The sequence below is a fragment of the Tetranychus urticae genome, chromosome 2 (genome assembly GCF_039701765.1).
Source record: "Tetranychus urticae isolate SD_2017Ah chromosome 2, NJAU_TeUrti_SD_1.0, whole genome shotgun sequence".
NCBI lineage: Eukaryota > Metazoa > Arthropoda > Arachnida > Trombidiformes > Tetranychidae > Tetranychus > Tetranychus urticae.
Genome location: NC_142959.1, coordinates 12,314,831 through 12,341,361, shown reverse-complemented (window position 1 = coordinate 12,341,361; position 26,531 = coordinate 12,314,831). Strand labels below are relative to the sequence as shown.

General features: G+C 32.7%; 8 protein-coding genes, 2 long non-coding RNA genes and 1 other non-coding gene across 19 annotated transcripts; 6 read left to right on the top strand and 5 right to left on the bottom strand.

Moving 5' to 3' along the window:
• Nucleotides 1-388: 388 nt before the first annotated feature.
• Nucleotides 389-3,374, bottom strand: LOC107369849 (solute carrier family 35 member G1). The gene is made up of 2 exons (XM_015937839.3): nt 3,148-3,374; nt 389-2,134 (listed from the first exon to the last, which is right to left on the bottom strand). Exons 1-2 carry the CDS (start codon nt 3,372-3,374, stop codon nt 1,237-1,239), a joined length of 1,125 nt encoding a protein of 374 aa, XP_015793325.1. The 3' UTR covers nt 389-1,236.
• LOC107369873 (uncharacterized) lies at nt 1,783-4,404 on the top strand. The gene is made up of 5 exons (XR_001570452.3): nt 1,783-1,920; nt 2,006-2,162; nt 2,538-2,903; nt 3,095-4,011; nt 4,078-4,404. It is a non-coding gene; the product is annotated as an uncharacterized LOC107369873 (long non-coding RNA).
• Nucleotides 4,395-6,511, bottom strand: LOC149093905 (uncharacterized). The gene is made up of 3 exons (XR_016198874.1): nt 5,930-6,511; nt 5,563-5,694; nt 4,395-5,481 (listed from the first exon to the last, which is right to left on the bottom strand). It is a non-coding gene; the product is annotated as an uncharacterized LOC149093905 (long non-coding RNA).
• Nucleotides 5,248-5,320, bottom strand: TRNAA-AGC (transfer RNA alanine (anticodon AGC)). Its single transcript has one exon. It is a non-coding gene; the product is annotated as a tRNA-Ala (tRNA).
• Nucleotides 6,512-6,665: 154 nt separating the features above from the next.
• LOC107370058 (inositol-tetrakisphosphate 1-kinase) lies at nt 6,666-9,180 on the top strand. Its single transcript, XM_015938035.2, has 4 exons — nt 6,666-7,520; nt 8,124-8,360; nt 8,614-8,769; nt 8,936-9,180. The coding sequence occupies exons 1-4, from the start codon at nt 6,875-6,877 to the stop codon at nt 8,977-8,979; spliced, it is 1,083 nt and encodes a 360-aa protein (XP_015793521.1). The 5' UTR covers nt 6,666-6,874; the 3' UTR covers nt 8,980-9,180.
• A 585-nt stretch (nt 9,181-9,765) lies between these two features.
• LOC107368030 (putative RNA-binding protein Luc7-like 2) lies at nt 9,766-11,630 on the top strand. Its single transcript, XM_015935813.3, has 2 exons — nt 9,766-10,880; nt 11,211-11,630. The coding sequence occupies exons 1-2, from the start codon at nt 9,895-9,897 to the stop codon at nt 11,329-11,331; spliced, it is 1,107 nt and encodes a 368-aa protein (XP_015791299.2). The 5' UTR covers nt 9,766-9,894; the 3' UTR covers nt 11,332-11,630.
• On the bottom strand, nt 11,628-15,158 carry LOC107368040 (uncharacterized). Of its 5 annotated transcripts, none has more exons than XM_015935841.3 (5): nt 14,873-15,158; nt 13,206-13,286; nt 12,995-13,135; nt 12,175-12,642; nt 11,628-12,096 (listed from the first exon to the last, which is right to left on the bottom strand). In XM_015935841.3, the coding sequence occupies exons 2-5, from the start codon at nt 13,267-13,269 to the stop codon at nt 11,759-11,761; spliced, it is 1,011 nt and encodes a 336-aa protein (XP_015791327.2). In that variant the 5' UTR covers nt 13,270-13,286; nt 14,873-15,158; the 3' UTR covers nt 11,628-11,758. The 5 variants fall into 5 exon arrangements, with proteins under 5 accessions (XP_015791327.2, XP_015791318.2, XP_089123946.1 ...); XM_015935832.3 differs by having other exon boundaries at nt 14,470-14,881; XM_089267820.1 differs by lacking the exon at nt 14,873-15,158 and adding an exon at nt 13,703-14,242.
• A 168-nt stretch (nt 15,159-15,326) lies between these two features.
• Nucleotides 15,327-16,323, top strand: vih (ubiquitin conjugating enzyme vih). The gene is made up of 2 exons (XM_015933000.2): nt 15,327-15,728; nt 15,793-16,323. The coding sequence occupies exons 1-2, from the start codon at nt 15,402-15,404 to the stop codon at nt 15,970-15,972; spliced, it is 507 nt and encodes a 168-aa protein (XP_015788486.1). The 5' UTR covers nt 15,327-15,401; the 3' UTR covers nt 15,973-16,323.
• Nucleotides 16,324-16,549: 226 nt separating this feature from the next.
• On the bottom strand, nt 16,550-18,464 carry LOC107365465 (sodium-dependent glucose transporter 1A-like). Its single transcript, XM_015932978.3, has 4 exons — nt 17,949-18,464; nt 17,643-17,801; nt 17,110-17,574; nt 16,550-17,054 (listed from the first exon to the last, which is right to left on the bottom strand). Exons 1-4 carry the CDS (start codon nt 18,256-18,258, stop codon nt 16,582-16,584), a joined length of 1,407 nt encoding a protein of 468 aa, XP_015788464.1. The 5' UTR covers nt 18,259-18,464; the 3' UTR covers nt 16,550-16,581.
• Nucleotides 18,465-18,471: 7 nt separating this feature from the next.
• On the top strand, nt 18,472-19,955 carry Tsen54 (tRNA splicing endonuclease subunit 54). The gene is made up of 2 exons (XM_015932987.3): nt 18,472-18,535; nt 18,641-19,955. The coding sequence occupies exons 1-2, from the start codon at nt 18,513-18,515 to the stop codon at nt 19,812-19,814; spliced, it is 1,197 nt and encodes a 398-aa protein (XP_015788473.2). The 5' UTR covers nt 18,472-18,512; the 3' UTR covers nt 19,815-19,955.
• Nucleotides 19,956-20,128: 173 nt separating this feature from the next.
• Nucleotides 20,129-26,501, top strand: emb (exportin-1 emb). 5 transcript variants are annotated; one of them, XM_025162350.2, is made up of 12 exons: nt 20,129-20,310; nt 21,121-21,272; nt 21,377-21,791; nt 21,867-21,982; nt 22,057-22,291; nt 23,013-23,141; nt 23,210-23,809; nt 23,888-24,122; nt 24,235-24,398; nt 24,467-25,018; nt 25,124-25,768; nt 26,138-26,501. In XM_025162350.2, the coding sequence occupies exons 3-12, from the start codon at nt 21,387-21,389 to the stop codon at nt 26,282-26,284; spliced, it is 3,228 nt and encodes a 1,075-aa protein (XP_025018118.1). In that variant the 5' UTR covers nt 20,129-20,310; nt 21,121-21,272; nt 21,377-21,386; the 3' UTR covers nt 26,285-26,501. The 5 variants fall into 5 exon arrangements, with proteins under 5 accessions (XP_025018118.1, XP_015788435.1, XP_089123940.1 ...); XM_015932949.3 differs by having other exon boundaries at nt 24,467-25,045; XM_089267814.1 differs by lacking the exon at nt 20,129-20,310 and adding an exon at nt 20,432-20,738.
• Nucleotides 26,502-26,531: the final 30 nt, after the last annotated feature.

Sequence of the window (26,531 nt, the reverse complement as noted above, 5' to 3'; positions counted from 1 at the left end):
AACTTCCAGGAAGACAATAATAGAGTTACGGTAAAAATAGCCAGTCACCATTGTTTCGGTCATTTATTCAGTGTCGATGGATATTTTTTCACGTATGATAGCTATGAATCATCTTAAGACATTGACTTTTTCATTATTTGTCATTTGATTCTTATTTTTATCATGATAATATTGTATTAAAATTTTTCGTTTCTGTCCTCATGAGGTGAGTCTGAAAATTAGTTAAGCTGGCGAAAAATATAAACCGCAATTTTACAGAGATTGAACCGGTTGATGGTCGCGAATCAAGTAAATCAATATTTTTGGTTTTCATTGAGAGTGATTACTAAATGCAAGTAAGTAGTGAAAATCAAGTATGGCTAACGATTTAAAGTTAATCGTAACAGTGTTTTCCGAGTAAATGTGGATTGAGATCAAGTTTATTAATATTTATAAATTGAATATTCACTTAAGTTTGGAAAGCTAATCTAAATACAAGATGTAGATTTGTGTAATAACTTACAATTATAACATAACAGGTTGGTTGAATAGTAAAAAAGAGTCGATTAACAATGAAATGAAAGTCTTAATATGGACTGGATGACTTGGGACATCTTAACAGGGGCTGGGAAGATATCAAAATAGGGACAGCTTTAAACCGTCCAATCATCCGAAGGAACAAGATTCAGTTGATTTCCAGATAAAAATTTCCTTTTGTTTGTAATCACTTCATAGAGATCAAATGAGCTCATCACAATAGTTATACACCAGTAATAATCTTGATGAATAGCAATTTAAACTTTTGTAAGAAGCCTTGAGCTTTAACAAATCAACTTTTTTTTCCAGGTAAATTTGGTGTAAAGTGAATGAAAATAGTTAAATATAAAGATTTACACAACAATAAGTGACTAAAACAAGATGCAATCCAAGAACGAAGATCCAGATATTTTGTAGCAACTCGTTAGTTTTCAGACAAAATAATTGATTGAATGATTTATAACAAGTTTTAAATTTGAAGCTCTGGAAGTCGTTAGAAATATTTAGATAAATCGATAAAGACTAGTAAATTTTACAATCAATTGTTCATATTGAATGATTTAAATCAGTTAATGATGAACTAAATGTAGGCTTTGTTTATGTTGTTGCCATTGTACTATTGGAGAGGAGGGAAAATTAAATTTGAAAAAGTATCGTCTGCCATTTTTATACAGTTTTAGTGAGATTCATTTTGTGTAATTGTTTTTCAATGTAGAGTAATCAATTATTAGCTGATATAGTGATGGTCGGAATTGAAGCTAAGTTAACTAGATTGTCTGGTGTTTTTTTATGATCACCAGCACATCCACAAAGAAAAACACTTTTAAAGCTTTTTGGATCACTTGTGTACCATTTGTTAAGGGCGACGATGATTACTCCAAAAACCAGGATAAATGCTCCAAATAAGCTTGTCCAAGCAACTGCTTCTTTCAAAATAGTGATCTGATACACAAAAGCCATTACAATGTCCATGGTACGAGCCAATGAAACTGGACCAGCTTTTTCTAGTTTAAGAGATAACGTCATCAATGCTTGACCAGCTATTCCGGTTACACCGCAAACCAAAAGGAGAACATAGTCTTGGATTCCTTGAGGCCAAACCAAAAGATCACGGATAATGAGCAAGATTGTTCCAAGTATTACTGTGACCGCTGAATGCCAAAAAATGACCACAGAAGACGGGGTTACCTGTAGTTTCCGAATACAAATGAAGACCGAGGCAGCTCCACAGCAAGCTCCAAGAGCTGTTAAAGTGCCCGTTGTACGAGTTGAAGCATAAGCATCATTTTGATCGGTATCAAAGTCGGGAAACAGGAAGCTAGGCTTGGAGATGAGGAGGACTCCGATCATGGCAAATATGATGGAAACGTACTGGACCAAGCCACATGGTTCACCGAGAAACAGGTAAGCAAAAAAATTGACAAACACCGGTGACGAAAAAATTATTGACTGTGAATCACCTAATGGTATCAATTTAATTGACACATAGGTTAGTATCAGACCAATACAACCGGTGAGACATCGTAAGGCCAGAGGAACTCTTTCGGATGGGATCGATTTCAGATCATGTTTGCATAAGATTACCACAATGGAAAAGGCTATCAATGTGATGAGTGATCTTTAACGAAATTGAAAAGGTAAAAAAGGTAAATATATTTAATTTTTTTTCTATAAATTTCCTGAAAATTTATGATCAACTTATCGAAACAAAAGTCAGACCATTCTGTGTTCCAAGCTATAAATAATCAGATTTCCAATTTCGATATTACAGAATTGTTGTCAAGTTAAAATCTACTGTTGAAATGTAGCTCAGAACCTTTCAGTCAATTTCAATGTTTCTATTTTTGGTTTGATTTAGTTCAGTATTTCAACTTAAAAATTTTTACGAAGCATTTTTTGATTAAATACTATATATTATTAATAGATTATCAAATTAATGAGTTGAAAAAAGATGATCTTGCCAAATCTCCTGGTGAATAATTTTACTAATCTTTTTTTTTGGTTTTTAACAATGATATCAGGTCTGGAGCAATGCCGAGTTCAAAGAAAATACATTCTCACACTGATTCATGTTCAGTTGAAACTAGCGAAGGTCAAAAAAGTTCAATCATCATTCATATTTCAATGAAATTATTAATGTCAATAATTTGATATAGCAATGCTGTATATGAAAAGCTTACACAAAAATCGTCACTGTTTGTACAACAAAAACTAAAGAAATTATGGAAATCAATATCAATTAGTCAGTTGATACAATATGTATGACAATTTGATCAAAAGCTATGGCTATAACTAAGATTCTTCATAAGTTAATTTATTCAAAGATTTTTGGCTAAATTCAATCAATATCTGGTAAAGATGAATCTGGACAATGTTCAATTAAACTTGTAAGTAATATGTTTATGTTTAATATTGATTCAAACCAATAGAGTATTCATCTCTTCACCTGTGAATAGATAAAACTGTAACCTTGACACATTATTTTGGACAAAATATGACAATAATATGTTTAGCTTGATTGGAACCCTCTTAATCATTATATTGTACTATTTTTGTTTCGCAAATATTTCAATTTTAGACATTGATTGTTGGCATTTGAAGTAATGGCAACCTTCGACGTATTTCACTCACCTGATAACAGCAATTTCAATACCAGAAACTGATTGGATAAGCTTGACTGTTAAGGATCCAGTGGCAAAGAAAACACCTGATAATAATGCCAAAATTAATCCAATACCTGGAATGGCTCTTATCCTCTTGGGTAATATCTCATAGCCAACATCGACTGTTATCTGGCCCAAGGAAGCAACTTCAGGATCTTCGGGTCGGGACAACATTAAATTAGATGATTTCTCCATGGCCGATGATAGTCACAATTGACTGTTGAACCAATCTATTGAGCCAAGATGGATTAAGGAGATAAGAAGATAATTTTTGGCTAAAATGGTTTCCAATAACAGTGATATTCAAGGATAAAGCTTGAAATTTCCAGCTTTTTACGTGGACTTAACATGGTTTTTACAACAAAGAAATTAAGACTTACTTACGATGTTTAGTTGGATTGTACACTCTCGATGATTGTCGTAATAGTTTAATGTTGAACAATCCAATTGGATTACATTGAATGATGATTAGGTGAAAACAATTTTGGCGAAAGGAAAAAGGTTGTAAGTTAAATGAATTGCGTTGGAAACATCACTTGTTATAGATTTGTGGCTGTTGGTAAAACGATTTGTGACTTTAATACATTAACTCGACAAAAATACCATCTACACCAAACACTGGGACAAAGGATGAAATACACTTTGGTTCGCTGATTATTATCGAGCATTTGTCAAAAAAGGTCTTATGAAAATTACTAATTTACAATTAACTTTCAATCGACTAACAATTGTAAGTATATGGCTGTTAATTTGTTAAAAAAATATAAATCAAAAAGAAGTAAGGCAAGAAAGGAAATTGTGATTCAAATTACAAACAAAATAAATAAATAAAGTAAGTAATAATGTTAAATCGCAGATGAACTTGAATTATGTTTTTGTATTTTCTCTTGTTATTTAGGTTACTAGTTTTGTAAAGATGACAACCAGGAACCAGGTCAGGATTGGCTTATGATTCTGCTCAGAATTTTGTTCAAGTTGTTTACCTCTGATGAATATCTCCAACGATCATGATCAAGAAATGGATGAAGATGATGAAAACTGAATGAAATGTTGCTCTTTACACTAATTTTTCAATTTACATGTTCATCTTTTTTCCATTGATTATAACAAAATCTTCATTAGCTTAACATATTTCAAATTCCATGTAAACAATTTGATATTTTGCTGAGACAATTCACCTTTAATGACAATTGTTATGTCAAGGTTAGCCCAAAGTTAATCATTATTTCAATCAAACTTATTGATTTTCTTAGTTTTATTTGATTCAGAAAATATTAACTTGTTTACACTTTGTATTGACAATATGTTTGTAAGTTCCTCATCTTAAGATGTCAATATATATTAGACAATAGGAATAGTGATTGATATCAATAGTAATTAGGATGAAAAATGTAATTACAATCGTCCAAATCAGTGTTAAGGCAATTATTTCAGTTCACAATCAAGCATTGATCTTTTCCACTCCATCTTCTAGCCAATTAATCTTACATGTACATGATCTAATAATAATGGAGATATTCACAGTTGAATCCTGTAGTTGAAATCAATACTTTTTTACATAATAAAAGGAATTTTCTCTCAAAATTTGTAATCTACTCAGACTTGGCATTGATGATGTAACCACGATTATTATGAATGAAAAAAACGATAAAAATTTGAGATGAAATCCTGTGAAGAGCAATATTCCATGAAAATTTCAATCAGGATAAAATAATGAAAGTCAACTGATGACGTAAGGAAATTGTGGTTGAATCTTTTCCATCCTTATTTCATGGTGGGAAGAAAAGCTGAATAATAATGAGAAAGCCATTATGGAGAGAAAACAGTGAAAAGAGGAACCAGATTGGTGTTAACAACGTCAATATTTTGTTCGTGTTGAATGTTTTGTTGTCACAATGGATTTGGAAACATGAATGAACATCCAATACGATGAGCCTCTTTTTACTCGATTTATGAATCAATCAATTTATCAAAGGAAATTGTGACGACAAACAGAAGTAAAAGAGTGGCATCGCCTTCTGTTGATGATCCATTGACTGAATAGAAGCAAAAGGTGAACAAAAGTTCTTGGAGATGCCGAGTATCGATCTCGGTACCTCTCGCATGCTAAGCGAGCGCTCTACCATCTGAGCTACATCCCCGACTTATAAGGCTTAACGGTTCAAACGTCAATAGTTAAATAACTTGAAAAGGTTCAAATTGTGTTTAGTTAACTTTTTGCTGAAAACAGGTTTTGTTATGTTGACGCGCTTTATCCAGATATTGACCAAATGAAAGCATGTTAGCAATCGAAAAATTGAATCTTAAGAAGAAAAAAATGAAAGATAAATATTGTAGCAGAATTATGGGGAAAATGTTCATCATTTAGGTTGATGACACTTACTTGCAAGAAATATAGCAGTTTATGAATTGTTGTTGTGATAATGTGGTGTGAACGTGTGGTAATGTTGGTTTTGACTGTATCAATTCCCGAATTGATTGTTTGAATGGTGAGGTAAATCATGTGGGTTACAATCTGGTAAATTGAGGGAAGAGATTGATAGTTTAATAGAATGAACCGATTGATGGACACGAATCAGGTTCCATTTATTGATTGTAAATTTAAATCAATATTTTTGGTTTTCATTGAGAGTGATCCCTAACAAAAGTAAGTAGTGAAACTCAAGTGTGGCTAATGATTTAAAGTTAATCGTAACAGTGTTTTCCGAGTAAATGTGGATTGAGATCAAGTTTATTAATATTGTACTCACTTAAGTTTGGAAACCTTATCCAACAGTTGTTGATGTAAGTCCGATGAGGGTGTAAGTTGCAGAAAATTGAATAGAAACAAGTTGAGTCATTCCAAAAGTTACATAATGTTTGGGTTTCTTATCATATTTTTCAACATTAATACTTATGTTTACTGTCAGAGAGCAATACAGGATAATCTCGGTGAAACCCAGTGACACAATGAACACTCACATAATAACCTGGATTCCATTTTCTGGACTCAATGTCCAATGTCTTTAATCTTTCTCCAATTTTAAGAACATAAAAACCCACTTTAAATGCAAGAAATTAAAGTAATCAATCTTTTTACGAGATCGGCTTTTTCCACCACATTTTTAATCACTTTTTCACCTTACTGATGGAAATTATTGGTAAAAGTTCCTTTGAAATGGTGAGTGGGGTGGAAAAGCCGGTTCTTTCCATCCTTTAACATTGGTGATTCATCAATGATGAATATTAGATCAAAAATAAAGAATAGACTGTGAAAATAAATAAGATTGTAAAATGTAAATAATGTCGATGAAAGATGATAGTTGTAATAATTAAATTACCTAATCTTAATGATTTAAGTCATAAAGAAATCAAACATTGAAAATGTAAGGAAAAAATAATTTGTTGTTTTAGCGTCTACGGATAGATGTCTGTACAGTCAAGTCTCTCTCTGTCTGTGTTTTGCTTCTGGAAATTTTTTCCCAAGCGTAAAAATTACATGTTTGTTGTAATTTTTGTTGAATGAATTTGTGAAAAGTGAATGAATTGTGAAAAAATGTGTCCATATGGATTAAATGTGATTGTTTAAACTAATAATGTGGATTGATATCAACAATTAATTTGTCAACTGGACGGAAAAACAGTTTGATCACAAATAATTACTTTGATTTACTACATTCCAAGCCAATTATCATTTTAAAAACACATCAGTATCAATGGCTAAAGTTGGCTATTGGTGGAGTGAAAAGAAAACCCAACGATTTAACCAAAGTGAATTGGAACTTAAACTATCTGCCATCGGATTCAATCTGGTTAGGCTTGACCTGGACACCGATATAGCCAAACAAGGACCTTTCGTCGCCATCATTCATAAATTATCGGATATCCTTATAAAGGCAGATTCTGGTGATGAAAAAGCTTCTGGCATTATCAATGCTTTCCAAAATTATGTTAACACAAACCCAGAAGTTGTCATAATTGACCCTTTACCCAATCTTCGGATACTTCTTAGCCGGTATGAACAATATAAAATTATTAAGGATTGCCCATTAGCCTTTAAGGAAGGGTTTTCAACTCCTACTTTCGTGGAATTGACCAGTAAAGATTGTGAAATCAATCGACAAAAATTGATTGCCAATGATGTTAAATTTCCATTTGTTTGTAAACCTTTGGAAGCTCATGGAGGTTCTTTTGCTCATCAGATGTCTATAATCTTCAACGAAAAAGGATTGAAAGATATTAATCCACCTTGTGTTGCCCAAACCTTCATCAACCATAATGCAAAGTTGTTCAAGATTTTTGTAATTCATGAGAAATATTTTGTTGTTGACCGACCATCTTTGAAAAATTTCAAAGCCGGAGGTTAGTAATGTGACGTTAGTAATTAGATTAGACTTTTTTTCTCCAAGACGTAAATCAAATCTCGACTTGGGAGCTATGAGTAAAGAGTTATAATTATTTTCCTCGTGTTTCTTTTTTCTCCGAAACATCATTCAATCAGATTGTCATCAATATAAATTATGTTCCTGACCTTGTACGCATATTGTAATCTCACTAACACAACTACGAGAATGATTTATCATTATGTTGTCCTATTTGTTTTACAATCATACTTGTTGATTTATCTTAATATTCAGCTCTGATTCAACCATCTTCCATATATGTGAGCTCAGATTGCAGGTTAACTCAACTACTTAACCATAGAAATAGATTGTCTGATAAATTAGCTCTAAATCTAGTTTGTTTACTATAAATAATCTCTTCATAATTAAACAAGCGCAGGTTTCACTAGATTCTCGATATCGTAAAGAATATCTTTTAGCAATCAGCAATTATCAATTAAGCGTCAGATAAGTTGATGGAGAATCTTGAAACCTCAATAATTTCAAAAAAAAAATATTTTCTAAGATATTACTAAAAATAGCAAGCAGAGTTATTTACTGATTTTTTTTGTTGATTCCACAGATTTTCCTACTCTTCATTTTGACAGTCCTGAGGTATCTAAAGCTAACTCTGTCTCTGAACTAACTGAATTGGATAAAGATGATGGTGGAGGACCAACGCCGATTGTTAAAGATGAAGTTGTTTCTAAACTTGTAAATATTCTTCGAAATATTCTCGGTTTAAATTTGTTTGGCATTGACCTCATAATTGAGAATCAAACGGATCGGTATTTGATCATAGACATGAATATATTTCCAGGTTTGTTTCTTATTCTATTTCACCGTCAAATCTGTTAATTTGAACCAAAAAAAGGATGAACCAGAAAGAGCAATTGCTTGAACGATTCCTTTGGTCTTGCATTGGAAACTTAACATTGACTTAAAAATGGGAAGGAAGAAGTGATTCAAATGATTGCTCTTTCTGGTTCGCACTTTTTTGTGGTTCAACCTACTAGAATTAATTGTATTCCTTTATTTATATTGATTTTGTTTTCTCTTGATTCTTTACACAGGCTACGATGGAGTTGTTAATCATATTGACCTGATTGCTGAAATGGTATCAAGCATGGTTCGCGCCAAAAAACAGGCATCTCCTGTGAAAAGTGATAACTTAACTGAATCTGATTCGGGTATCGATACATCAGACTCATGCGATGAAAATAAAAAAGGTCCATCTCGATAAGTGCTGATTATTTTAGAATAGTTTCTGAGTAACAATTTACAACAGAAAAACAAATTTTTGAACAAATTGGCTTTTGCTTTTAGTATTTTTTACCTTGAAAAGCTTCATTACTAACTATTTTCATTTCTGTTTTCATTTCTCTTTCCCAACAGTAACTCGTCTGAACTTTCAACGGAAAAAAAGCTCACTCAAATAAGGGTTGAAACTAAACTTTTTCAAATTTGGCCAATAATTATTATATGTATTTTTTTGTTTTGGTACTGCTTATGCTTATTTTGTATTCAATCATAATGCAGACAATATTTTGTTTCAATAATCAGACTTATTCAATAAGTTGAACATTCTCGTTGATGCAAAAGTGAAAAATAAAGCGATACACAATGACTATTTAAGTAAATTTAATTTTACAGTCAATCCTGTTTAGTTGAACCAGAAAAATCAAAGAGTGAACCAGAAAGAGAAATTACTCGAACCAATTCTTTGGTCCAATTTTCAAGTAAACACAAATCTTTATTGTATTAGCAAAAGCAGAATCACAAAGAGCAAAATAGGCTACTTAGGGGTCGAACTAGCTCCATAATTTATTGGAACCACTGTTTGGCTTTTCTTAAACTACCGGAAATTTGATCTCAAATTTGGTAGCTTCCTGAAATTTCAGAATTTTATAATTAAGTATCACAAAATTAATTCTGAATAATCTCAGACCCAAATCAACACATGGATTAGTCAAACCTTATTGAAAATTGCAAGAAAATGTGGCAGAAGATGATTTGATGGATGAAAAATTCGGCTCCACTTATTATATTACATTACTTATAATATATTTGAGCCTTTAAATTGATTATATTTTTTAATCAAGTCAAAAAATAAAATACGAAGTTAATCGTTGATCTTTGTTAAAAGTAAAATACAACATAAAGGTTTCCAGACTTTTATTAGATGACGGTCCCTGCTAAAGCAATCAGCAGTCAGTTTACAGTGGTTCTTTACAGTTTATTAATTAAATTTCTGTCTACTGATTTTAGGTCAATTTTTTTAACAATTAATCAATTTAAATTGTGTTTGAGTGAATTTTGTGTTTGATATCACTTAGCTTCTTTTGCTCACCAGGATGTCAGCTACCGAACAAATGCGAGCTATGCTGGACCAATTGATGGGTACTGCTCGTGAAGGTGCTGAAGGAAAAAAGAATCGATTTCATTTCAGTGATCCTCGAGTGTGCAAAAGTTTTCTACTCACATGCTGCCCTCACGACATTCTGGCCTCCACCCGAATGGATCTTGGAGAATGCCCTAAAGTTCATGATCTTGCTTTGAGAGCGGATTACGAGAAAGCCTCTATAAATAAAGATTATGGGTATGAGGTTGACGCCTTGGAACATCTTCGAACCTTTGTTGCTGATGCTGATAGGAAAACGGAATTAGCCAAAAAAAGATTAGCAGAAACTCAGGAAGAATTAAGTGCTGAGGTCACATCTAAATTAAACAAAGTACATGAGCTAGCTGAAGCTATTGGTAAAAAGTTAGCAGCTGCGGAAGCCTTAGGAGAAGAGGGTAATGTTGAAAAGTCGCTTGAATATATGGAGGAAGTTGAAAAATTGAAGAAAGAAAAACAATCAGCTGAGGTGGATTATCGTAATTCAATGCCTGCCTCAAGTTACCAGCAGCAAAAACTTCGGGTCTGCGAAGTTTGTTCAGCTTATCTTGGTATTCATGATAATGACAGACGTTTGGCTGACCATTTTGGAGGTAAATTGCATCTTGGCTTCATCACCATTAGAGAAAGATTAGAAGAACTTAAAGCAATCGTCACCGAGAAACGAAATAAAGGATTGTTACCCGAAAGGAATGATGATATGTCAAATGAAAGAAGGAATCGTCATTCACACCGAGGCGACAGGGGTAATAGATACAGTGATCGTAGCTCTAATCGTAACCACGAACGATCTGGTGATCGTGTCAATAACCATAGGAGTAGAAGTAATGATATCGAAAAAGAAAGAGATAGAGAGAGAGGAGAGAGAGAACGGGATAGAGAGAGAGAAAGAGATAGGGAAAGAGATAGAGAACAAGTAAAGCCCAGTAGGAGCAGATCAAGGTGAGTTATTGCTGTGTAAACCTTTAAAAATCATTCATTTTATGAGTCATGGCTCATGACCAGAGCAAAAAATTATTCAACCCTTCAACAAATCATTAATTATGTGTTTTGTTTTTTAAACAAACTTTATTCTGGGCAAAGTAGGTCTTTGCAATTGAAATTAGGCAAATCCCTTAACAATTCATGTGATGGATTTAAAATTTCATGAATATAGAAAAAACTCTCACTCTCTGGTTGCTTTCATGACCATTTTATGATTCATAAAATATTGATGAATTAGCTTATTGTCAATTTATAACTAACTTCCTACATCTTTTCTTTATATCTCAGGTCAAGAGAGCGTTATCGTCGTCGCAGTCGTTCTAGGTCAAGATCACCCAAAGGACGTTATTCGCATCGATCTAGGTCCCGTTCCCGAGAAAGAAGACACGAAAGAACTGTTCGAGAGTAAAGTATTCAACAAACAGGCGGAAGTAATTTTTATTGTCAGCATATTGATAAATTATCTTGACCGGATAAGCTCTTGTAAGCTCTTTAATCACCAAGTTATGTGGATAAATACAAGACTCATTCTCATTTATAAAACGTTTGAAATTGAAGCTCATTCATAAATATCGTATTCAAAAGTCTGTAATATCAAACTTAATTGAATATCAGATTTAATTCGTGCATCTATTCTTGCAAGGCAAAACTGATATAAAAATACACATTTCTTATTTCACTCCACTAAATAGCAATTTGATCATCTTATCTTAATCATTTCATGAAATTTATTTCATTCTATTTTATTTTATTTTCTAGTGATTCTGATATTGATTTTAGCGTTAAGGATTGAAAATTAATTTTTAAGGGATTTAAAACTTGATCAATTTTTTTGTTCAATCCTTCAATACACAAGTAAAATCTGGTGGTATTGAACATATACAATTGTAAGTTCCTTTTGTGACAAGTTTACTTCCAATGTCATAATTGACTCCATCAAAATAACATTTGCCGGGAATTGGTGCAGTTCGAATCGGATCAGGAGCTGTACAGTAATCTGTACACGCTTTCAGGGTAGCAAAAGTATTTACTGTCCCACCACAGCCAGAATAAGTGAAGGGAAGACATTGGTTGGTTTTTGTATCAAAATGATAGTAGGTTAGGTTTTGCTGACAGTATCCATAATAATGTGTTTGTCTACAGTGGTTTCGTCGCCTTTCAAGATTCGGTGAGGCTATTCAATTTTTAAAAATGAGTAATTTTATCATTATGGTTAATTTACAACAATTTGTTTGCTTAAAAATCTACTTACGACAGTGGTATTGTGTGTAACAACAACCTGATTTAGTGTAAACTGGTAAACAACCGGCGTCCAACATTTTGGTATCAAAGTAGCACGTATGTTTGTAACAGGCTGGATTATTTTTAACGTTCATTGGATTGAAGTCGGATGTACAAGAACATGTGTAACAATCTGGTAATTCAATTTTTTGGCCCTCCATGTAAGTGTTACCCTCATAGGAGCAAGTAACCATAGGCTTTTGATCAGGACAACGTTTTTCTCCACAACACTGGCCGGGTTTGAATGAGTAATAGCATGTCTGATTGGTTATGTCAGTATTAGGTGAACTAAATGTCCCAGGACATTCAACAAGAGCGCAAGATATTTTAGCTTTTAGTATTTTGTCTGTTATCGATCCATAACACCGACATCGATTACAAGGGTCAGGAAATTTGATGTCTTTATCAATGTCATAACTTTCTCCAGCATAATAGCACTCTAAATTGAAAAAGTCATTGATTAGTATGAAAGTGCTTGGATTATCCATCAATTTGTGTTGTGATACTTATAACTACACTAACTTTTATACTCGAAATAGTGAACTGATTAAGATTTAACAATTTGATTGTGAATATTTGATAAAAGTCATGTTTCTCAGCAAGGTATTGATTTATTTTGCGATGAAATATTACTTGCCACTGAATTTGTCAAGAGGATTTGAACAATCAGTCTAACCAGGAAATAGCGTTAGTGTTTACAAATTTGAAATGATAAAATTGACATATCTACATATTTCAGGATAATCATGATTTGTGATGAACAATGAAAATGAAAATGGTAATTTACTCACTATTTGCTTCTTTCTGAATGGAGTTACATTCATATCGCTCTATACAATTAGGACATCCAACCCTTGAAATAGGATTACATCCGCGAGCAGCATAATGATGCGTGAATTTTAATTCAGGACAGTTCTTACAGTCTGAAGGCTCTATAAGTAATCAGAAAAAAATATCTAATAACATTGAATGAAGCGAGTAAATTGATAAATCATAACAAACCTGTAATAGTTGAAGCAGCAAATGAAAAGAGCAATGGAATTGCCAGCAAGAGTTGATAGACCATTTCGGCGAAGATTTAACCTAGATGGGACAGCAGTTTGTAACAATTAAACAAGTTAACCAGTTTAAACAGATTAGTCTTTATTTATACTAATCCCGAGTGAGACTATGATTAAAACGATGATAATAATGATTCAAGTGAGAATGAAGAGGGAAGTAAGGTGAGAGATTCAAGAAACCGAAAACTGAGATTACCAGATGAAACAAAAGGTAAGTTTTTCCTTAAGAGCTGAGATACTACTCTTTCATTTTTAAATATCAATTGTGATTTCTTTTCATTTCATATGTCTCATAATTTTTGCTCTTTTTGGTGTTTACAGCTAAAGAATCACCGGATATTTGGACTTTCATCTTCTCCAGAGGAAAATTCTGAAGGAAAAGGATGAAACACAAGTTGTGATGGAAAACGAAAGGACGTTCAATTGAAATACACATACTTTTAATGCTCATTTCACCTTGTTTACATCTTTTGTAATCATGTAAACTCTCATGTGCCATATTCCAATCATTACTTTCCCCTTGTCTTTCTTGTCCTGACCTTTATTCATTAGTATTCATGTTTTTCCCATCAATGCTAATCTTTACACAAATTATTTTCATTATTCTTCATTGAACAACTTTTCATGGTGATTGCATTGTTAAATTGCAATTCAATTTTCAATGAAGATTTTGTTAGTTTAAGAATCAAATGGATATCAAATAAGCTGCAAATGGCATCACACAGATGGCAACATTTGCTGAAAGTTTCCACCAACCTAGTTAATTATTGATTAGTCGAATTCAGTTTGATTGATTACTGTTCATTACTGATTATCCTGACTTACCTTCTTGTAATGGTGAAAAAAGCTTGTATCTCACAAGCATTGCTATTGAGGTCAGTTGGTTTAAAATTTCAAGGGTGATTAACTTACGAACTTTCATACAGGAGGAATGAGGAAAAATTGTCCATTTTGTTTCAATTTAAAAGCTAATTAAAACTGAAAATATAACAGAGTTACAACATTCATGGTAAACTTGAGTGAATTGCTCATGAATTATGCAATTTAATGAATTGAAGGATTACAAGAGATGTTTTATTTTAAAATCTGACCAAAAAAACTTCAAATTGTACAAAATTCCATTTGAAACACTTCACTGAAGTTCCATTGGAATAATGAGTAAAAGGTAATCTAATAGACCAAACTAATTGAAAGATTATTCTTACGTGGAAAAAAATTATACTGCAAATCAATCGATTGTCCCATGATGTTCATTGTATGATCATAAAGCAAGAAATAACAGATTCTCAAATGAGAGGCAAGTTAAAACAGGGTTGATGGAAACAAATAAAGTTGATTGCTCTATTTTGCTGATGGTACCGGTGGAAATATATAAATAATGATACTAATGTTACAATAAAGCCAAATAATAAAGGTAAAAACAAATAAAATAGTTTGCCAAGGAAAAGAGCAACATGGATGATAAAGAAAAATGGGCGAGTAAAGATAAAATAATAGCACACAATAGATATGACTAACAACTCATGAGGATTCAAAATATGATGGGAAATCCTCTTAAACCACGTTTGTCATAACACAGTGGATAACTTTGGGTTTAAAATAAATTACCAATTTATAAATCAGTTTATTTGGATAAATTAAACTTTTTTGTTGAAAAATATTGGTTTAAATGCCATCAACAATGGAAAAAAGCATTACGAGAATGCAGCCAGACACGTGGAAAACACATCGTACTTCTTGTATCTTCTTGACTTCACACAAAATAATTAACCTATTTGCTTATAACATTGGAATCTCAGGGTAAACATTGTTTAAAATTAAAAACAATTAAAAATAAAAATTAATTTCAATTTTTGAATAAAGAGACGCTTTTCAAGTGACAGAAGTACGCAGTATTTAAATGCATCACTAAACGTCAGATGACGCTAACCGTTAACTAATAACAGCCAATAGGAGGATGTTTGATAATGTTGTTATCCAATGAGATTGTTTGATTTTAAATTCAAATTAAAAGGCTCCATCATGGAGACTCCATGTTGTATGTAAAAATCATTTTATTACGTTCATCATTATCATCAACTTTCATTTTCTCGTCAATTTTTAGTGTGATATCTCCTTATTCAATTTTTGTGTAAAAATGTCTTCAACTGGTGAAAATCGTTCTTCTAACAGCACTAGAGATTCTAAAGCAAACATTTCCTCTTCTCGTTTACGCAAGGAACTGATGGATCTTGTTATGGGACGTGATAAAGGTATATCTGCCTGTCCTGTGGATGACACTTTTTTCAAATGGATTGCCACCATTGATGGACCTAATGATACCGTCTACGAGAATCTGAAATTTAAACTAAGTCTCAAATTTACTACACAATATCCTTATGTTCCCCCAAATATTAAATTCATAAGTCCCTGTTATCACCCTAATATCGATTCTTCTGGAAACATTTGTCTTGACATTTTGAAGGTGAGTAACATAATTGGTTTGCTTGTCGGTTCAACTACTTTAACTATTTTATTTTTTATTCTAGGATAAATGGACTGCGTCATACGATGTTAGATCTGTACTACTTTCGATACAATCGCTTCTCGGTGAACCCAATTTAGATGATCCATTGGATCCTGAAGCAGCTGCCAATTGGAAAAAGTCTGATTTCAAGAAGATCATGTTGATGCACCATGCAAAAGGGGAGAAGAAATCAACTCAATAATATTTATTTGGAATTTAAAACGAGTAAATTTATCAACTTATAAAGCCTTGGAAGAAAAGTCAGATTAGATATTCATCAACTCGACACTCGAACTTTTCAGAGATTTTCATCAGCAATTTTTAACCAATCATTCATATTTATAAAAATTATATCGCTTTGTCTTAATATTCAAAGCAAAAATAATTATTTTCAATCATTGATGTTTATCTGATCAAATTTTATTTCCAAGGTACATATTTAGCTCTTTTTATACTTCAATTTGATAAAAATTTCAAACTATGACTCGATGAATATATCATTTTAAACGAAGCACATCATTTAATAAAAATAGCCAATTGGTTAAAAAACGAACTTTATGCTTCATCATTCAATGGTTATCTTGATCGCAGATCACATGCATTTTTCTTCCAGAGTAAAGCGTTTTATCAGCATATGTGCTAGCCTTGACTATTTGAACTAGACAGATTTATTCACATAATCAGCTTGATACAAATCTAATCTTCCGGGTTTAAATTTATCTGATCTTCAATAAAAGCACAGATGAAACACAGTGTTCGAAATAAATAGTAAGGCAAAATTAAATTAAAATTGGTTGTATTTAAAATATTTTCAGTCAACATACACTTCATCTTGATCGAAGTTGAGTCTTTCTTCTCGTTTCAATATGAACTTGTCAAGTAAAAAGAAGTAGACCATCGCGGAGAAAATGTTGAAAATATTTATGTACACAAAGGATAATGGATAACGGCTAAGAAAATAATCCATCAATGTTGGGTAAATAAATTCACCTAAACAACCAGCTAACATGAAGACCGTTGCAATTTTACCAGTTACTTTAATATAATGATTGAAATAAGAAAGAACCAAAGGAGATGTTGGAGAAATGCCTGCACCTATGATAATGGTGCTTATCCATAGAAACAAATTGCTTGGATAAAAGATCAAGAGGAGGATAATTCCTGATCCAGTTATGGCCAAATGAGTCCACATTAATGCACGATCACTAATATATCGCATCAACGACATGGTGATTATACGAGTGAACGTATACGCACACCAAAAGGAAGCCGAAAGTTGTACGCCTAGATAAGAAAAGATTGCAGGTAAATTTAATTTCATGATTAAAACCAAACTAACCTTCTTTTTTTGTGAAATTAGTTGCAGACACAATGGAAAAGTTCATTACAAGCAAGCCAAAACTAGAGTCAAGTCCATTTATTGATTGGCTAAGAAGGAAAAAGAAACCCATGATGATAATATACAAAAGATCAACTTTCGAATTTTTGTCTTCATGTCTTCCTTTGATGCTTGATTGATTATCATTTTTATCGAAAGCTATGCATATAATGACCAAAAATATGGATAAAAAGAGACTATAGTGAGCTAAGATCTTATACGGAATAAATACATTTGAAGAATTGTCCATTGGCAGATCAATCTTGGTTTGATTGCTGTTTGTTACTGTGATTTTTGGTGATTCATCTAAAAAAGGAGAAACTAGAAAAGGACCAACAAAAGTACCAAGACCAAAAAAGAAGTACGCAACGTGGGTAATTGTCCCTCCATAACCAGCCCAAAGATTCATTATCCAAACTTCCATAACTAAGGAAAGCAAATTATGAGATCATTTGATAAAATTGATGATTTAAAATTGTTGACCACTAACTCACCAATTTCCAAGAAAGCAGTTGTGAAGCCAAAGATGATAAAACATGCAAATATTATCCCTCTATCTTTGGTCAGGTTCAATGCGTAACCTGCCAGTGCCATCACAATCAAATTTGCACTTGATAATTTCTCGATTCGCATTCTATCGGCCAAATATCCTCCTAGAAAGTTTCATTTTAAAAAGGATTACAAAACAAATAGTTGGATGTCAATAATTTTGTGAGGACTGTCAGCAATGACAGATGGTTATAATCAAGGGACTAATCAATGCAATTCTAATTAAATTAGAGGAATAAACAAAGTCTAACCGATTATGGTTCCAGCTACATCGCCAGCTGATAAATTGAGAATAATTAAGCTTTCTTTATCATTTACTGTTCCAAGAGCAACTTTAAGATCAAGTAATGTTGCACCACTCAATGAAGTAGCAATTCCAATTTCCAAAAAGCAACAACATGCGGCCACGAGTTTAACTATCTTCGGAAAAGTGGAAACCTGAGAATCCCTCGCTTTATGTCTGTGTTTTAATCTTAATCGAGAGGGTCCTACACGTTTGGACAATATACTACTAAATAGACTTGATATTGATGTGGCACTTTCTTGTGAGTTTAGTTCCATTATGCTTCTTTCACAATATGCTAATGAAATTAGCTTTGTTGAAAATATTTAAAAATTTTAAAATAAAAAGCCAAGGAAAAACAATCGAAAGCATGAATGAATATTTTGCAATTTAACAGTTTTTGCACCAATTTGTGATCTGAATCGCGCGCACTTTATTCTAGAAGCTGTTTGTAAACATTTCGTTGTTGTTTTGGTAAGCACATATTTGTTTGTTTGTTTGTTTTGTATAGACTCTTCTATTTAAATAAAAAATGGATACTTCGGTATTGTTAAGGTAAGCCTTGATTGTTTTTAGTGTACCATTAATTATCCTAACTTTATAGCATTCTCTAACTTTGCGAAAGACTTTGCTAATTTAATATTTCTTCTTTTGTTGCAGTGGTGAGCAATTATTGCTATTGAAGTTAAATTACAAAACCAAGAAAAAGATGCGGCCTAGACAAAACTCTTTTTCAACAAAAATTGTAAATTTACCCAATAATTCAGCAGAGATGGACAGCTTGGCCAATAGAGTCCAAACTGAATTGAACAACAAATTTGCCATATTAAAGGAACCACGTGTTAGATCAGCAAGTGAGATGGGATTAGCAGTCTGGTGTCCTCAGACCAAATCAGCCGTGGTGATTTGTGATAAGAAAAGACAACCATGGATGGGTTACACTGAAAACAATCAGTTGAGATATACACCTGAAGAAACTTTATTTCTTATGGAAACTGAATCCATTATCGTCAATTACATGGAATTACCGCTGAGCCTACAAACTGCTTATCAATTAATGTTAACAGATGAATACCTTTTTAAATGTTACAAAGTTTATGCATACTTGACTAGATTAGGCTACAAGTTAAAACCATTTCCACAGTCTGATCAAGCTCGAAGTTTAGCTCCTAATATCTCTAGTTCAACATTTATCACCAATAAAACAGTTGAACCAATTATAAAATCAAACTGTGCTTTGAGATTGGTGATGATGCCACTGAGGAGAGATATGTTTCTTAGAGGAACCAGTTTCGATAGATGTGCCAATTGGGCTGAATATAAACGCAGCACTACACCAAGAGAACCTGGAGTTATTTTTGCTGAAGAAGCTACTGTTTTGGAACTCAATGAGGAGATTCGCAACGAAAGAAACATATTCGATCAGCTGCCCAACAAAAGTTTAATTGACTATTCAAAAAATTTGCAACCTTTAATTGATCAGACCAAAGTCACAGACATCAATAGATTGCACCAAATTTTTAAAGAGGCCGGACCTCAAGAAAAGTGCTTAAGCTCACGGTTACCTTCCTCCTCTGATGTTGCCTTGAAATATCAAGTTTATACATCTTCACGGAAAAATTTCTCCAGCAATGATCTCGATTATTGTCTAACCATAAGTGACGAGACTGACTGCCCTCCAACAGTAAATGATTTAATACATTTAGATGAAAAGTGTGGTAAATCTCAACTAATTTTTGCCATCACATCTCAACAAGATTTCAACTTTTACACTTTACAACCTTTTGAATGTTGGGATGAGATGCCTGCTCTTTGGGATTCGAATAGAGTTTAAGCAAAAGCTTTTAGATAACTTTGTTTATGTCAATATAAAGCTCAAACTAACCAATGTTGAAAAATGTGTTGAAACTTGATCTTTCTGTAAATATTTGTTACAATTTATAAAACACCAATAAAAAAAGACATTCAAAATAGACGCAACCACACGATTGATTAAAATACATTTTTAAATTAGTGTCAAAGTTGAATCTAAATCCCACATTAGTATTGTACACCAAACAATATCAAGAGGATAAAAAAACAGCAACATTTGAAAATTAAAGATTGCTCCCTCTACTTAGGAGGAGCAAGAAAAAAAAACATTTGGTTGTTTTTCAAATGCAGAAACAACTAAAGAGTTGTAAGACCAAAGAAACCCATTATTTTAACTTAAATACCATCCTTACTAGAAATATCAGCCAGTTGATGGTAAGAATTATCAACGCGTAATCCAACGACATCAAAATAAACACTATTAATTGTTACCTTTACTATTGTCATGATTAAAAAAGGTAAGTTGATAATATTTATCCGTTGTATTGAAATAACCAAAAACCTTTCACACATTACTGTACAGAAGTGAATACAAAATCCGGTTTATTCCAGTCAAAACAAGTAGGATCAGGATCATTTTTATTCCCTCTCTTCATTCCCTTACCTTGTCTTCCTCTCTTTCATTTTCCCTCTTTATCATCTTTCCTTCTCACTCTTACTCCCTCTACTTTTTTGACAATAACATAGACTAATGTGGTTCCTTTCTTTCTCTTTCTACATGTTCATATTTCTCTCTCTTTTTCTCTTGCTTTCTTTCTCTTCCGATTGTTATTTTAATTTACATTCAGAGTTATTTATATTGTTTCTTGATCATTGATTTATCAACTTCATGTCTTATTTCAAGACATTTATTGCATTTTATTTTCGCCCACAATTAGCTCATTTGGTAAATTATTAACATCCTAACAGGACTCACTTTCATTATAAATTTTCAATTTCATCTTGTCTCGATTTTTATCCATTTTTATTATTAATTTTTAATCATTTTATTAACTGAAAATTGGCGTTTTACCTTTGAATTTGTATGTTTTTTTTTCATATTTTGATTCAAAAAATGTTTCATTAGCGTTAAAATTGCTTAGAGCGACATCTGTACGAGGGAATCTCCTTTTCTATCATCAGTTTCCTAACTCCGCCGTTTGTCTGGTCATTTTTTTACTCTTGCTTTCTTATTTTTCCACACTTAAATTTAATTTAAGTGTATTAAACCTTAACCAATTTTTGTTACTCTAATTCTATTTTATTATACCTTTCCATTTCTTCCTTAGTTTGAGATTGTCTTCTCACTTTTCCACTGTTTATCTGTCTCAATCACATCATCCAATCTGTGTGTTTTTGCTACACAATAACGTTTAACCCACACTATACTGAGGAGTATCAAAGCATTTTTTTACACCAATCATATTGGGACTAATTAAAGGTATGTAAAATCAATGTTGGTTTTTATTGTTTAATTTAGAATCGAATTCACTTAAACAATACCATGTTATCACAAACACTGACCACACCTTGCTTGACACAAAGACTTAAAACTATGGGGAGATTGGGAGCATTTCCTGCCGATGCGGCTGCAAGTCTGTTGGATTTCAATCAGAAGCTTGATATTAACTTGTTGGATTCCATAGTCAATTATATGTATAATGGTGAAGGATCTCAACAAAGATTAGCACAAGAAATATTGACAACACTGAAAGAGCATCCAGATGCTTGGACTCGTGTTGACACCATTCTTGAATTTTCAAAGAATCAACAAACCAAGTATTATGCGTTACAAATCTTGGAAAATGTTATTAAAACGAGATGGAAAGTTTTACCTCGTAACCAATGTGAAGGAATCAAAAAATATATCGTTGGTCTTATCATTAAGACATCATCCGACCCAGAGTCTCTGGTTAAAGAAAAAGTTTATCTCAATAAACTTAATATGATATTAGTTCAGGTTAGTACATGTACCTGTGACATATAACGATACAGCTTGCTTTATCTAACACTTATTCTTTTTCTATTTTTTCAGATATTGAAAAGAGAATGGCCCAAAAAATGGCCTACCTTCATCAGTGATATAGTAGGAGCTAGTAAAACCAATGAAAGTTTGTGTCAGAATAATATGATAATTCTAAAACTTCTGAGGTGAGTTTTTTAGTTTGTAATTTAATTCTACTAGTCATTTTTATTAATTACATCTTTTTATTTCTCTATTACAGCGAAGAAGTTTTCGATTTCTCTACCGGTCAAATGACGCAAGCCAAAGCCAAGCATCTCAAAGACACAATGTGCTCGGAATTCTCACAAATTTTTCAGCTGTGTCAATTCGTTTTGGAAAATTCTCAGAACCCAAATCTAATTCTTTGCACACTGGAAACACTTCTGCGTTTTCTCAACTGGATTCCTCTTGGATACATTTTCGAGACTAAACTTATCAGCACTCTCATTTTTAAAGTAAGCTTACTCTCAAAGCCTAAAAGCTCATTACAACCCACTCATTCATCTTGCCACAGTTTTATGCCTTAATAAGAGTTATCTATTATACCTCGTCTTTTCACGCTTTGTTGATGTTAGTTTTGCACTACCAACGTAATCTTGAAATACAAAAATCACCTCAATTTTTGCATCTAGTATTATTTCTATACTCTCCTACTTTCTTCAGTAAATATTTTCTCTCTGTTTAGCTTAAAGTTTAGGAAATATTCCATTCAAAATATGTGGACAATCAAATAGATTTTGGCGTTTGTTCATGCCGCTTTATACCGGTTCACGTAGAACTCAATTATCTTAGCAAATTTTCCCAAATTCAACTCAAGTTTATTATTGTCTCATCTTTTCAGATAAATCAAATTCTTTATCTCAACTTGTTTTTTATTGAACGAATTTTTCTATGATAACAACAAGTTTTGTTTCTAAAATGATGCAACTTATGAAAGGACAAATAATCCTTTCACCTTTCGGACACATATTTATTTTATATTGACCAAATTTTGTGTAATCTTATCATTTTCACTACCTCAATTGTTATCTTTATGTACTGAGCTGGTAAATCCCCCTAATTACTTAACTTAGCTGGTGGTCTAGTACATTTTTTTCTTTGTTTTAATTTCATGTCCTACTGTGGCTTTTTTATTAATTTTTATTTATAATTTATTTTTTATCTTTCATCTTACAGTTTTTCATCGTTCCTATGTTTCGAAATGTTACGCTTAAATGTCTCACTGAGATAGCGGCAATCAATGCTGCTCACTACGATGAAATGTTCATCACATTGTTTACTCAGACAGGCCAACAACTTGAGAATGTAAGTTTCATGACAATTCGTTAGAACTATTCTCTAATTTTCTTATTATTTTCTTACTATTTTCACAGATGCTTCCAGCCGATACTGACATCCGAGAGGCTTATGCGATCGGAACTGATGAAGAACAAAAGTTCGTCCAAAATTTGAGTTTATTTTTGTGCACCTTCTTGAAAGAGCATGGACAACTGATAGAAAAACCACAATATCGAGAGATACTTATGGGATCTCTGAATGGTCTCTTAATGATTTCCGAAGTTAACGAAGTGGAGATTTTTAAGATCTGCTTAGAATATTGGAATTGTCTCGCTACTGATCTGTATCATGAATTCCCACAACCAGTAGCTCAACGAGGTACTCAAGTGATGTCGCCGAGTTCTGTTATGATCAGTTTTCGTCGTGAATTATATAGACCTATTCTTTCTAAACTGCGTTACATAATTATTGGTAGGATGGCTAAGCCAGAGGAAGTGCTGGTCGTGGAAAATGAACAAGGAGAAGTTGTGAGGGAATTCATGAAAGATACAGACTCTATACAGTTATATAAAAATATGAGAGAGACGCTTATTTATTTAACAAACCTTGATTGTGCAGATACTGAACGAATTATGACTGAAAAATTGCAGAATCAAGTCAATGGATCAGAATGGGGTTGGAAAAGTCTTAACACGGTAAGTAATTTTGAATAGCTATTAATGTATATATTTTGTTATTATTTTAAACTCATCTTGGATTTTGATCTTTTTCAGTTATGTTGGGCTATTGGGTCAATAAGTGGAGCTATGAGTGAAGAAGATGAACGAAGGTTTCTAGTCACAGTAATTAAAGATTTACTTGGTCTCTGTGAACAAAAAAGAGGAAAAGATAATAAGGCCATCATAGCATCCAATATCATGTATGTCGTTGGTCAATATCCTAGATTTTTACGTGCTCATTGGAAATTTCTCAAGACTGTCGTTAACAAACTTTTTGAATTCATGCACGGTAAGTTACTATTTTAATTAATATGCTTTTTCTAGTGATACATTTTTTTAATTTAATAATCGCAAGCCTTTTCAATGATTACTAACTATTCAATTTTTTTATTGTTTTATAGAAACACATGAAGGTGTACAGGACATGGCTTGTGACACATTCATTAAGATCGCGCAAAAATGTCGTCGTCATTTTGTTCAAGTCCAGATTGGTGAAGTTCAACCTTTCATCGAAGAAATATTGAGCAACATCAATTCCATTATTTGTGATTTACAACCACAACAGGTAAATTTATTGTTTACTTTCTTTTGAACATTTTTTATTTAATTCTCTATCTTGCTTTTTGACTTCAGGTACACACCTTCTATGAAGCTGTTGGTCATATGATCGCTGCTCAAGCTGATGTGCCGGCTGCTAACGCTTTGATTAAGAAGTATATGTTTCTACCTAATCAAGTGTGGGATGACATAATCAATCAAGCATTTAAAAACGTCGATGTTCTTAAAGATCCGGACGCCGTGAAACAATTGGGCAACATTTTAAAAACCAATGTTCGTGCCTGTAAAGCTCTAGGACATCATTATGTTGTGCAACTTGGCCGAATTTATTTGGACATGTTGAATGTTTATAAAGTTATGAGTGAAAACATAAGTGCAGCGATTGCGTTAAACGGTGAATCTGTTACCAAACAGCCTTTAATTAGAAGTATGAGGACAGTTAAAAAAGAGACATTAAAATTGATCTCCGGTTGGATAGAAAGATCATCAGACCCTAAATTGGTTTTAGAAAACTTTATTCCGCCTCTTCTGGATGCGGTTCTTCTAGATTATCAGAGATGTGCAGTGCCTTGTGCTAGAGAACCAGAAGTACTCTCAACCATGGCAACTATAGTCAATCAGTTGCAAGTAAGTAAAGTATCATTGATCGAAAATGTAATGTCTTGTTTTTTATTTGTGTTTATCCAATTTTCTAATCCTTAGCATTCTAATCACATTTATTTTTGTTTTCAGGGTGAAATTGCTTCGGAGATTCCCAAGATTTTTGATGCAGTTTTTGAGTGTACTCTCGATATGATTAACAAAGATTTCCAAGAATTTCCAGAATATCGGACCAATTTCTATCTAATGTTACAAGAAGTTGTGAATCATTGTTTCAAAGCATTGTTAATGATCCCACCCAATCAGTTTAAACTTGTTTTGGACTCCATAATCTGGGCATTTAAACATACCATGAGAAATGTAGCTGACATTGGTTTACAAATTTTACTTGAGTTATTAGAAGATATTGGAAGAGAGGAGGCAGCAATGCAAAGTTTCTATCAAACTTATTACACTGATATTCTTCAACATATTTTCTCTGTTGTTACCGATACATCTCATGTTGCAGGCCTCACGTTACAAGCAACTATCTTGGCGTTCATGTTTTTCGTAGTTGAATCTGGTAAAATAACAGTACCTCTTAATCCTGCTGTTCAAAGCCAGACGAACCAAACAAATGAGCAATATGTACAAGATTTTGTGGCCAATCTTCTTAAAGCCGCCTTCCCACATCTCACTGATCCACAAATACAATTAACAGTCCGAGGTTTTTTCAAACTAGATCGAGATATAACGGGTTTCAAAGAACATCTCAGAGACTTTTTAGTTCAGATTCGGGTAAGTTTAAATACTTCACATGATTTTTTTATTTCTACTGCATAAGTTTCCTGTTTCCTCAAAATCTTTTTCATTTAAAATTTAGTCAGTTTGCACTCAGAAAAAAACATCTTTCTCATAGTCAAGGCCAATGAAATGAATTGTAACAATGCTTGTTTCAACATTTACGGAATATTATTTTCCTTCAAATACGCCTTGGCATAATGAATTCAGCTGATAAAACATGTCTTTTTCCATTCGATACAATCTTTCATTGACTGAATTACAATGTTTAATCATTTGTTTTTCTTTTTTATCTCTTACAACATTTTGTTACTTTTCAATAATTTACTAATCGTTTTATTTTGTCCTCCTCTCTTTTTTAATTAGGAATTTGCGGGTGAAGATGATAGTGATCTATATCTCGAAGAAAGAGAAGAAGCCATGAGGATAGCGGAAGCAGAAAAAAGGAAACTTCAAATGACAGTACCAGGAATCATCAATCCTCACGAGTTACCTGAAGAAATGCAAGATTAGGAAAAACAGCCCACTGTTAGTTATTTTTTGCTACGTTTTCATTTTTCCCCTTCTGTTCTTTTCGAACCTCATCATCATCATCATAATCATCTTCATTGTCAAGTGTCCAGTTTTGAAGAACAATAATAAAAAAAACTTTGTAACTAAGAAATACGAATCATGGCAACAACAACGGTTCAAATGAATAAACAAAAGACACACTATTTGAAGTCAATAATGCTTATTTAATCCAAATTATTTTTATTAT